Raw genomic sequence first — 12,109 nt, 5'->3', positions numbered from 1 at the left:
GTATTTTCTGGTATTTCTTTCACACTGGATTTGGTTTGAAAGCAAGAGCTATCAAAAATTCTCTGACCTCCAAGAAGGCTGAGCTCACTGGCCCCACTTTGGGATATCACCAAGGGCAGAGCAGATGGGGGCCATCAAATCTGTGCCACCCTTCTCCCCACGAACACACCCATACCACTGAGTACCCCTGAGCAGGAGGGCCAGCCTCCCAGCTGCTTCCCTGGGTAGCAGCTGCTGGGAAGTCTCTGGCAGCAGGTGGCTGTGCTTCCTGCCTGTAGTGTGCACAGAGGACTGGGCTCTGGAGCCAGTGGCCAGGAACTTACCAGCCCTTGGTTCCTTGATCTCTGAGAAAGTCACATGGTGACTGGTGGGAGGAATGGCGTCCTATCCTTGGCTGCTCTGTGTCCCCAGGCCCTACTTGCCAGATGTGGTTTCTTGCTGTCTGTCCTTTTCCCTCTGCATCTAGCCTGGCTATGAGGGTGAGGTGGATGCATTCTCCTGAGGGCTGGGAGAACCTTTGGGCCCTCTTAGCTGCCGAGGCTGGTGTGCAGCAGGGTAGGGATCTGTGGTGCTGGGTTGGGTTGGTGTTCCTATCACTCATGAGGTATTCCCTACTTTTACTTCTCTAGTCTTCCCTGATGCCCTGGATGCATTCCATTTAATTTCCATTTCTCTGTGTCACTATTTTACCAATCTCTTTCTCCCCAAAGACCCAGAGCACCTAGGGTCTGAGTCTTTGCAGTAAAGCTTCTGCTCTCTACCACTTTAAAGCCCAAGCAAGAAGCTCAGAGTTGTTTCTTTTAGTTCCTCCTCAAATGGAAGAGATTAATAAAACCCTTGGGTCAGAACCGAACCAGCCCCAGGCCCGCTCTTCAGGCTGCCTCCCTCCTGCTGGTACGATGACAGAGTATTTTGTCTCAGAGGACTGTGATGCTTCCAGGTTTAATGATGAGGCCCTGCCACACTTCATCTTCCCTCCTTTGGAGCCCCCACCAATTCTGACAGGGTCAGAGCTCTTTAAAGCATCTTCAGGAGGCGGTTGCCACGGAGACTGGAAATTGGGCCCAGGGACAGGCTGTGCTACCTACTGGGCGGTGGGGAGGGAAGCTTCTGGCCGTCCTTAGCCGTTCAGACCAGCCATCATTAATGTTAATAGAGGAAATGCAGCAATGTCAAAAGCAAGACAGGTTTGTTAATTAGATCTGGGGTGTGATGACCTCCCTCCCCCAGGGCTGCAGCCCCTTTGACTTCCCCTGGCAGGAAGTGCCTGTGTGCTGAGTCTGGGCTATGTGCTTAATTGCATTCTGGAAGGGAAGGAGAGCAGGAATGGAGAACCTCTGCTCACCCCTTCTACCCCACCACTGTCTCTCCTCCTCAAAGGTGGAGTTGGTTTCTTCTGAGTTGGTTGGGGTAGCCATTGGGTGGGTTCCCCTGGAGGGAGAATGCAGGAGTCTGCCTGCCCCTCAGCCAAGAACAATGGCCCTGTAACAACTGGGAGGTGGCCGATGTCCCCTTGCACCTTCTTACTTCCTACTAGGAACCTTTTGGAAGGGAGGAACTCTGAAGGAGCCAGAGGGGCAGCCACCCGAGTGAGGGTGAGAAAGGAGAAAGCTCAGCCAGCTTCCTGCCTATGGCTCCTTCCTCATTTGGCCACACTGGGGACAAAGGGTTCCTCTGTCTCCTACTGCACTCCAAGGATGAGAGAAGAATCGTTAGCTCACTCCCTCCTCTTCCCCTTAGCCCAGACTGGCACACACTTCTCCGAAGACAAGGCCGTATGGGTTGATGCAGCTTCCAGTGCTCAGGTTCAGTCGGTGGAAGATGCTGGAGAGAGGGGCTATCAAAGTGGTGCTCTGAACGTGGGCTCCAATGCCCAGGAATTGGCAGAAATGTGACATGCCCCACAAACTTGCTGGTGGAGGAAGAAGATCTTTGTTAGCCCAACCTCCAGCCAGCTTCTTGAGCCACAATTTTATATATATACATATATATATAAAATTTTCCACAGATAATCAGAGGTCATTTACTTTTGTAATAAATAGCTCTCATTTTGAATGCCATGGTTTTCTTCTTGTACTTAATTGAATCTGACTTCCCTTGGGCTTCCGAAAGAAGACAGGAATGTTTTGAGTGCGAAAACCATTCCACTATATCTCAGTATCTGAGGCCATTCTAATTTGAGCAGAGGCCCTGGCTGGGCAGGTGGGCCTGCTGACCCCAGCAGGCATTGGGCCCTCCCACTTACAAGGTTACTTGAGGAATACTGGTTGTTCTTTTGACTTATTTTAACTTAGTCCAAAATAAGTAGGAAGCTGGACCTCACTTTTTCTCTTGTAACCCTCCACACAGTAGGGCAAGGAGCGTGAGAGAGTAGCAGTTGTCCACTTTGGAGGCAGCTCTGTGGCCCAGCATCGGAGTGGCTCCTATTCTGCTCAGCAGAGGCCCCATCCTTACAGGGGTCTTCTGTTTTCAGGAGTGTGATGTTAAGAGTCCAAAGGAGGTGAGAGCTGATGGTGTGTTGGCAGGAGGTAAGGGACGAGAGGAGCAGCACTGCTCTGTGAAGTGGGGACGGCCTGACTCCATCTCCCTCTTGGGACAGGAGTGGCTGGAGGGCTTGGGGAGAGGGCCATGCAGATCTTCAGGGGATGGAAAGTATGGAGTCTAGGCAGTTTAGGGAAGGACCAAACACTTCTTGAGTGGCATGCCGACACATCTGTGACACTGAATTCTCAAAAGGCAGAGTGAAGTCAATTCTGGTTTTGTCTCCATTCTACCCATGAGAGATTAAATTACTTGCCTGAACTGTCAATAGCAGGGCCAGGACTAGGCATCAGGTTGGGCTTTTTCTGCTTCTCCAGCTTGGTCCTAGGTCTAGAAGCACCTTCCCAGAACAACCTGGCAACTCTGGGTCCCTTGGAGAGAAGGCCTGGACTCAGCTCAGATTTTGCTTGTTCCTTTGTACATTCTGCTTAATGCATCTACATACAGCTCATCCAGGGGCTGGTGTTTCCTGGTGCACTCAGACCTCTGGTTTTCAGGGAGGAAAAAAAGCCCTGATTTCTAACACTTGCTAATTACTGTGGTGTAAATACTCCCATCATGGCCCATTTCAGGCTACCGTCCTGATGTCACTAAACGAGAATTTGGAAAGATAATTATGCACACCTGGCTCTCAGAAGCCATCTAAGAGCCAACCAGGGACTACTGACCCAGACCCAGTGACCTTGCTTGGTCTGAACTATGGACACAGCCCTTGGTCACAGTCCATCAAAGTGAAGGGGGCAGAGATCTAGATGATGGCCTGGAGTCAGGCTTGAGGGCAAATCCCAGTCCCACCACTTCCAACTCTGTGATCTCAGACTCATTACCAGACCCCTGGGCTTCTGTTTAATCCACAGTCCAACCTGATGATAACAAATGCTATCTACGTGAGAGCGGTATTGTGAGGATGAAGAATGAATGATGTAAAGATCCTTGCCAAGAGTCAGGACAGGAGTGCTGAGTGGATGCTAGCTCTCTTACGGTTGACGACTCCACCTCAGTGACAGCAGGGCTATAGGACAACATGCAACTCTCTCCTCCATTAGAACCACCTGCCCAGGTCATGGGCAGATGCCAGGCAGGGAGGGGAGATCCTGTGACTTCTTCAGCCTTCAAATATGGTCAGGCCCTCTGTCTCCTGGTTGTAACACCCACCACCTTCTCCACTGGGCCTGCATAGGCCCAACCAGGTAGGTTCTGAGACCTTTTTCCCAGGGAAGCAGAGATTACAATGCACTTAGCCCCATCCTCCTGGCTTGAGACAGGCAGAGAGTGTGACTCCACCACTTACCAGCTAAAGCCATGAACTGCCATTAACTTAGCAGACCTAGACTTTGTCCAAAGGAGAATGGAAGCAAGAAGTTCCCAAGTGTAGACTGTTGCCAGGAGGTGCAAACTGGGTGAGGTGGAAGCCTTAGATAAGTCAGGTGGCCTGCACAGAGCACAAGGCATCTGGGCCCAGAGACATAGGTGGCATCCCCACCCACCCACCCCACCCCTTGCCCCACACGACCTGCTGACCTGGCTGCAGGGCCATGGGATACCCAGTGAGAAATCTAGTCCCTGAGTAACCTGGCTTTCCTCTCCCTTTTGCTCCCAGCCCCTTTGTGCTCGTACTTGGGGATCTTGGACTCTTTAGGACACAAGGCAGGATGCGTTACAATCTTGCTCTCTTGCTCAGCCCAGAGGCCCCAGAGATGTGTGGGGAGATGGGGAAGAGAAGAATAGGATGTACCCCAAACTCCCGGGCATGGAGCCTTGTCCTGTTTGTTCATGACCACTGGCCCGAATACCATCTTGTATCCATGGAACCAAAGGAGGTGGGCTGAAGGGGCCCTAGAGACCCCACTACCTGACCCCCTTACTGTACACTGAGGACACTGAAGGAGAGAAGTTAGGCTGAGGGGAGCTAGGCTGAGACACTGGAAATAATGAAGGATAAACGAGGGTTTTGCTCTCCAAAGCCTGGGCCACTAGCACTGGGCTGGAGCCAGAGAAGCTTCCATGTTTGAAAGAGGAAGGCTTTTGTGCCTCTGGGTAGCTCAGTCCCTTAGGCCTCTGACTCTTGGTTTTTGGCTCAGGTCATGATCTCAGGGTCGTGGGCTCCAGCCAGGTGTGGGGCTCCTTGCTCAGCAGGGAGTCTGCTTCTCTCCCTTTCCTTCTGCCCCTGTCCTACCTCCCTAAAAAAGAAAGGTTTAGGCCTGACACGGGGTCAACTTCACATCCTGAATGGCGAGCATGAGATTCCACTACCCGAACTTCAATTTAAAGAACAAAATGGTACTTCTATTTAAACATTTTTAAAAGCCTATTGAAAACCATGGAATAGTAGAATGCTGGAACTTGACTCCCTTGAAGTCCAGGCATTCAATGGGTCACAGCTGCTGCACACAAGACCCGGGGCCTGGCCAGGCAGAGCCGGGGCCAGACCTGGAGCTCACAGATTGCTAAAGATGCTGCCTAGGAAGACCCAGGCCTGGCTGGAAATGGCTGCAGTCCTGCCGCTGTCCCTAAGGCTGGGAGTCCCAGTGGCGCCCAGCGAGCCCCAGCGAGCCGGGATGGAGGTGGAGGTGGTGGGCAGCCTGCAGGGCCTCATCAGAGCCAGGGCGGGGGCCTCCCCAGCCTCAGCCCGCTCACACAGGCCGGTGCTCGGCATCCCCGGGCCCCACGTCGGGGTCGGGCGGAAGGAAGGAAGGAGACCCAGTGCCAAGGGGGCGAGGCTCTGCTGCCTCCAGGCAGTACTGAGGGAGGGCGGCGGAGAGGTGGCCCGCGCAGAGCCTCCCCAACGCCCTCGATGCGATCGGCGCCCCAAGCAGCAAGGGGTGAAGTCATCGCCGGGTCCTAGACGAGACCCTGGGCCCGAGAGGCTCGACGCTCTCTGCGGAGCTCCGAAGCCCTGGCGTCTCCCGGGCCACCGGGTCGTCCGGCCACAGCCGGTTGCCCAGGGCTGAGGGCCTCGGCGGAGGAGGGGGCGGGGGCCGCGGCGGCTTTAAAGCGCCGGGTCGGGCGGCGCGGGGCGGGGCGGGGCGCTGTGGGAGCCGCGGGGCGCAGGGCGCAGGGCGCAGGGCGCGGCGGCCGGAGCGGGGTCCCGGCGGCGCAGGCGGGCGCGGGGGGCCGCGGGGGGGGCCGGGGGGGGCCGCGGGGGTGCCGGGGGCCGCGTCGCCGCCGACCTGGCGCGGCACGTGCGGTGACGGTGGCCGCGCCCCCAGGGCCCCAGCCTCGCGCCCCCGCGTCCCCGGGCGAGCATGGAGCGCCCCGAGCCCGAGCTGATCCGGCAGAGCTGGCGGGCGGTGCGCCGCAGCCCGCTGGAGCACGGCACCGTGCTGTTCGCCAGGTGAGGCCCGCGCCCCGCGGCGGGGAGGGGGCGGCGGGGCGGGAGCACCGGCCAGAGGGCGCGAGCGGGGCGCGCCCTTGGAGGACAGGGCCGGGCTAGGGCCGGGCTAGGGCCGGAGGACCGCGAGACGGGGCCGGGGCCAGGGGGTGCGCGGGCCCCAGGGGGAAAGGTACGGTGACCCCTCTGCCGTCACCAGGGGCAGGAATCGATTTGTGGGGTCACCCAAAAGCCCCATGCGCCCTGTCAGATGTGAATGATGAGCTCCCACTTGCGCCTCCCAGCTTTCCCTCAGGCACCCTCTGTGCCTCTGCTACTTCCAAGCTGTGTGACCGGAGGCAAGTGACTTAAACTCTCTGGGCTTCGGCTTCCTCCTCTGTAAGGGTTGGGGTAGCAGTTATACCTGCTGCTGAGGACTGCGAGGGATAAAGTATTCAGTGTCCAGGAGTTCTTTTTTTTTTTTTTTTTAAGATTTTATTTATTTATTCATGAGAGACACAGAGAGAGAGAGAGGCAGAGACAAAGGCAGAAGGAGAAGCAGGCTCCATGCAGGGAGCCTGACGCAGGACTCGATCCCGGGACTCTGGGATCTCGCCCGGAGCTGAAGGCGGTGCCAAACCGCTGAGCCCCTGGGGCTGCCCTAAGGAGTTCTTAATAGTGCTGTTATCATCACTGGCCGAGCCCCTGCAGACATGATGAGACTAGGAGGTTCTGACCCAAGAGTGGGAGGGAGAGAGACAGAGACACACACGCAGAGAGAGAAGAGGAAAGAAAGGAGAGAAGGGCTTTCCTATTTGAGGACCCCTCCCTGTCCCAGCCCCCTGATCTGTTTATGGAGGGGCTGCTCTATACTAGGTCCCTGGAGAGGATGGCCCTCGGAGCCGGTGGAAGAGGTGAGAAAGGGTCACCAGAAAAGCTGGCAAAAGGGTCAGTGCCAGGTTGGAGGGGGTGTTCTAGCTCCCAGCTGAATCCCTGCCTCCCCACCCCACCCCAGCCTTCTGGGCAGCCAGGGTGCAAGGGGCTGGCCGGGGCCTGGGGGGACCAACACCCCAGGACTGACACGTGGGCCTCCCCTGACAGGCTGTTTGACCTGGAGCCTGACCTGCTGCCCCTCTTCCAGTACAACTGCCGCCAGTTCTCCAGCCCAGAGGACTGCCTGTCCTCCCCCGAGTTCCTGGACCACATCAGGAAGGTGAGGAGGAGGCGGGGCGGCCTCAGATCCAGCAGGACGCCTTCCCAGGAGAGAGTGAGGGACTCGGGCTCCTCCTCGGGAGAGTGACTTCTGCCCTGGCCTGGTCTCATTCCCCTCTGCCGCTCCCCCAGGCCAGAGATGTCTGCTCCTTGCCCTATGTGCTGGGCTGGGCAGAGTCTGGGGCACCCTGTGTGCAGCCAGCTGGTCCCCGGCTCCCAGAGGTGGTACTGGCACTGACCCACTAGGGACCATCTGCCTCTGACGCCCAGGCTGGCGTTCCCTGAGAGGCTCGTGACTCTCACAGTGCCTCAGTTTCTCCTTGTCTGGGGCAGACAGCACCATCCCGCTGTCATGTTTAGGGCTTTGAGACCCTAGAGGAGAGGAGCTGCCATCACAGTCTAACATCAGTAGTTTGGCCACATGTTGAGTGCCTACTGTATGTACACACAGATTGCCTTGCATTTCTTTTCTTTCTTTTTTTTTAAAGATTTTATTTTATTTTATTTTTTAAAGTAATCTCTACATCCAACATGGGGCTTGAACTTGCAACCCCGAGGTCAAGAATCTCACACTCCACCAACCGAGCCAGCCAGATGCCCCATGACCTTGCATTTCTGATCCTGGCAAACCGAGGGTCCTGGTGACCTCTCTTACTCCTGGTTGGATCCCCAGATTCTGGACTGTGGTTATGAGCAGGTGGGATTGTTCTGGCCTCTCCGATTCACGGCTGCGTTGGCCTTGGCAGGTGATGCTCGTGATTGACACTGCTGTGACCAATGTAGAGGACCTGTCCTCGCTGGAGGAGTACCTTGCTGGCCTGGGCAAGAAGCATCGTGCAGTGGGTGTGAAGCTCAGCTCCTTCTCGGTAGGTAAAGGGGCTCTTGCTGTCTCTGGAGCGCCTCCCCTGAGGCCCCAACTCTCCCAGTCCTCCCTGTTCATCTGTTCTTTCTCCCTATTCCCATCCCCTCAGATGACTAGGACCAGGTGGGGTGGATGGTGGGGGGGCTGCATCTGTTACTTCTGTGCTGTGTGACCCCTGACACTGCCTTGACGTCCCTGAGCCTCCAATTTTTCTTCCCTGGTATGGTTTCTCTTAGAACCGTGGAAAGTTAAAGAGCTTCTGGGATTGGCCAGTCTTCTCAGTTTCCTGTTACCGTGTATAAAACCATCCCAAGCAAACGATTCCTGATTTCTCTGGGTTCGGTGGGGCAGTGCTTTAGCTCCACGCGAAGGGGCTGGTGTCACTCATGTACTACACTCAGCTGGGAGCTCAGCTGGGGCTGCTCAGCTGGGGCCATCCAAGACGGCCCATCATCCTTCAGGGTCTCTTTCCCTGTAGTGTCTCATTACTGTGGCCTTGCTGAGTTTCCTCCCAGAGTGACAGCTTGGGTTCCCAGAGGGTAGAACCCCAGCGTGCCAGCACGCGTCTGGCCTCTCCTTGCATCCCTCTTGGGAACACCCCATTGGCCAAAGCCAGGCGCACGAGGAGCCCAGGCTCATGGTGGAAGGACCCCACTTGGAGGGGTCCTGAATCCTTGAGGTGTGGTTCAGTGGGGGCCACTGACGTGACAGTCTGTCCCACGGTCCAGTCGCCTTGCCAGATGGTAAGTGCCCTAAGGAAGGGACGCAGGTAGTCTTGTCCTCTGTCTCCAGAACTAGTGTAACGCCTGGTCTTCAGTGGATGTTCAGTAAATATTTGTGGAATAAGTAAACCATATTCTGTTCTGATTAACAGTAACAAACGAGAGCCATTATTATTCTTGAAGGCTTACTGTACGATGCTGAGAGCTTTCTGTAGATGATCCCATTTACTCAATCCAGCAATCCCATGAGTTGGAACTTTTACTTTCCCTGTTTTGACTGATGAAGCATCTGAGGCTCAGAGAGGTCACCGCACTTGCTCAAGGCCACACAGCTCATAAATGGCGGGATCAGGAAGTGAACTCAGGTCCGTCTGGTTGCAGAGTCTGGGCTCTTAACACCACAAGCGCTGCCTTGGCGAGGAAGAAATGACGACGGGGAGGGGTGGCAGTGACTTTGCTTGCTCCGAGCTGGGGGTCCCAGGCAAGGCCTTAGCCCGAGTCATGGGGTGATGGCAAGGCTGGGAGTGGAGTGAAATGCTCAATTCACTCTAAAGCCTCACACTGAAGGGGGAAGAGTGTCCAGTGTGGCACCCAGGGATGGGGGCAGTACCCCGCTCGGGAAGCGTGGGCCCTGTGCAGGAGAGAAGAAAGGTCCAGGCCTCCGTTTTCTTACCCGTGGAATGGAGCAAGGCCTTCCTCCATTCAGGGGTGACACGGTGCTGCTTGCCTCTGCAGACGGTGGGGGAGTCCCTGCTCTACATGCTGGAGAAGTGCCTGGGCCCCGCGTTCACGCCAGCCGTACGGGCCGCCTGGAGCCAGCTCTACGGGGCCGTGGTGCAGGCCATGAGTCGAGGCTGGGACGGCGACTAAGAGGCGGCCCCTGCCCAGCAGCCTCCGCCTGGAGGCCCCATCTGTCTGTGTCTGCTGCAGCCCAGGCTCCCTTAGGCCTCCCTGCCCCTTGGTCCTTGTCCCCTGGCCATCCCGGAGAGGTAATAGAACGGGACTGGGTGTCAGTCCCCCTAACCTCCAGCTGCCGATGGGGGTGGCTTTCCCTTCAGGAGGGGGCTTCTGGATTTCCCCGCATGCCCGGTAGCTTCTTCCCTGCCTGTCCTCTTTTCCCTCTGGCATCACCTCCTCCTCTAGGAGAGGCCCAGTGCTCTGGTCCCAGAGCTGGCATGGGGCTGGGAAAGTGGGGAGCTGTGAGAGCAGGGGTGCCCGCCATCCATCCTTGTCAGGTGAGTCCAGGCCCAGCGGGGGAGTGGTGGCTGAGCTTTGGGCACCTTCCCATTTTGTCTGCCTCCCATGCTTTTCTCTCGCTGGGGCCTTTGCCTTTCACAAGTAAAGAGGAGGGACTTTTCTAGCCTTCATGGTAGAATCACAGGTAGTGGGAGCAGGTAATCAGGGGACCCGTTGAGGACGAGAGAGCTGACCTAAGTCTGCAGTGGGCCCATCCGGGTCTCAGATGTCACCTGCCCGAGGGGTTTTTCTTTTGCTGTGTCCCGTTCCCTCATTCAGTGCTGCTGCTGGGAGCTCCTGTAGCTCTACTCTGCAGGAACCGGCTAGCCAGCAGGGGGGTGGGGGGGGGGGTAGGGAGGTGGGGGGGGGCTGGCGAAGAGCAAGAGCAAGGAACGAGGGGTGATTTCATTCCAAAGGGGCCTGTGTTCCTGTGGCTGTTCCTCACGGCCCCGCTCCAGCAGGGCTGGGGTTTATCTCCCCTGAGCCTCCTTTCTGCCGCTGCTCAGATGGACTGCGGGGCCACGGCTCTCCACGCTTGATAGCTGGTGTGTGCCTGTACTCAGGCTGCTGGATAGAAGGGAAAGTGCCGGAGAGGCCCTCTGTCCTCGCCCCCAAGCTGTCTGCACCTTTACCTTCTGCTCCGTGCCGTGGTTGTGTAAGCTCATGAGGAATAAACCTGTTCTGTGTGCCTCTCTGACTGGTCTGGGGGCTGGTCCTTTCTTGGGTGTTGGCTTGTGGCCAGGCAAAGCCACAGGGCAGGGGATCCAGGGCAGGTGGGAAGATGAGGTCAGGAGGGTCAGGTCCAGTGTGGATATAAAAGGAAGGAGAGGCTTGAGGAAGGCCAGAAGCCAGTGGTGGAGACGGAGCGAGGGGTCTGTGATAGAACTGGCTGGCAGGGCACCAGACTCCGTTCTTCTTCCTCTTGGGCACACAGCTGGACCACCACTTCACCTGGGTTTTCATCCCCACCCCAATCTGTCCCACTGAGGTCACCCAGGGCCTCTGTTCTGTCCCTGTACTCACCTTGCTCTTCTGCTCAGCATCCTTGGAAAAGCTGATCACTTCTGCATTTTAAACTTTTTTTTAGAGAAAAATATCACATACAGAACATCTGAGCCTAGTGAATCTCCATGTACCCTTCACCCAGCAATGATGCGACCCAAGACCTCCCCCACCCCCTTTATTCCGCTGGAGACTTTTAAAGCGAACCTAAGACTTGGTGCACTTTCACCTGTCAAGTCTTCCGTAGGAACGTGTGGCTGATACCTTTTCCACCTTCATCCACGTTATCAACACACCTGCCAACATGAGCCATATCTCTTCAGCATCGCCCGATGCCGAGTCTGCTTCCAGATTTCCCTGATGTCTTTCAGCAGGTGGTGCTCAGCCGAGGGGGTCCACACATTGCATCTGGTTGATTTTTAAACTTACGTTAAATTTTTATGTTGTTATGTCTCTTAAACTTCTCCTTCTTGGCCCCTCTCCCTTCTCCCCAGGCCTTTGGTTTGTGGGAGAAACCAGCTCACTTGTCCAGAGGCCTCTCAGTTCTGACTTGGCTGATGCTTCCTTGGGGCGTCTTTAAACTCACTCCTCTGTACCCTGTAATCACTGTCAAGTGTGGTTAGCAAGGGGGGGTCCCTGCTTACCTTTTCTTAAAGATTTATTTATTTATTTATTTATTTATTTATTTATTTATTTATATATTTGAGAGAGAGCATGTGTACGCAGAGGATGAGAGAGGGAGAAGAAGCAGACTCTCTGCTGAGGAGCCCATCCCTGCTTAATTTTTGAGTCCTTTTCTTAGATTCCAGGTGCCAAGGTCTCCTGGTTTTCTTGCTTCCTCGATGCTCATTCTTCCTTCTCCTTGCAGATTCCCCTCCCATCCCCTGTGGACCTCCTCTGGCCTCCTGTGCAGATCCCAGCCAGCCCCATGACCTCAACACCCCAGAAACTGGTGGCTCTGGGTCGCATCTCCAGCCTAACGCCCCCCACTTCAGACCCCTGTATCCAGCCCCCTGTCCAGCATCCCTATTAAGCATCTCAAATGTAACACCACCAAAGTAGAGCCTGGTATTTTCCCTAGCCTGCTCCTTCCAGAATCCTCTGCCTTGGTAAACCAGTTTACCCAGCCATTCAGGCAGAAGAACTGGGAGCCATCCGCAATTCCTTGCTTTCTCTCAGACCCCACATCTAATCCATCCACGAGTCCCCAGACCTGTTCCGGAT

General features: G+C 56.0%; 1 protein-coding gene across 1 annotated transcript; it reads left to right on the top strand.

The window, feature by feature from the left end:
- The first annotated feature begins 5,621 nt into the window (after nucleotides 1–5,621).
- On the top strand, nucleotides 5,622–10,580 carry NGB (neuroglobin). The gene is made up of 4 exons (XM_025996423.2): nucleotides 5,622–5,875; nucleotides 6,953–7,064; nucleotides 7,810–7,929; nucleotides 9,383–10,580. The coding sequence occupies exons 1-4, from the start codon at nucleotides 5,787–5,789 to the stop codon at nucleotides 9,515–9,517; spliced, it is 456 nt and encodes a 151-aa protein (XP_025852208.2). The 5' UTR covers nucleotides 5,622–5,786; the 3' UTR covers nucleotides 9,518–10,580.
- The last annotated feature ends 1,529 nt before the right edge of the window (nucleotides 10,581–12,109 follow it).

This window comes from Vulpes vulpes, chromosome 6 (assembly GCF_048418805.1).
Source record: "Vulpes vulpes isolate BD-2025 chromosome 6, VulVul3, whole genome shotgun sequence".
Taxonomy (NCBI): domain Eukaryota; kingdom Metazoa; phylum Chordata; class Mammalia; order Carnivora; family Canidae; genus Vulpes; species Vulpes vulpes.
The sequence above is the reverse complement of the archived record's forward strand: the minus strand, read 5'-3'. Positions and strand labels throughout refer to the sequence as shown.

Excerpts from the sequence above, each read along its gene's own strand:
- NGB (XM_025996423.2), top strand. The coding sequence starts at position 5,787 with ATGGAGCGCCCCGAGCCCGAGCTGATCCGGCAGAGCTGGCGGGCGGTG. Across the intron at positions 5,876-6,952 it reads GGCACCGTGCTGTTCGCCAG|GCTGTTTGACCTGGAGCCTG; the intron begins GTGAGGCCCGCG and ends CTCCCCTGACAG. Across the intron at positions 7,930-9,382 it reads TGAAGCTCAGCTCCTTCTCG|ACGGTGGGGGAGTCCCTGCT; the intron begins GTAGGTAAAGGG and ends TTGCCTCTGCAG.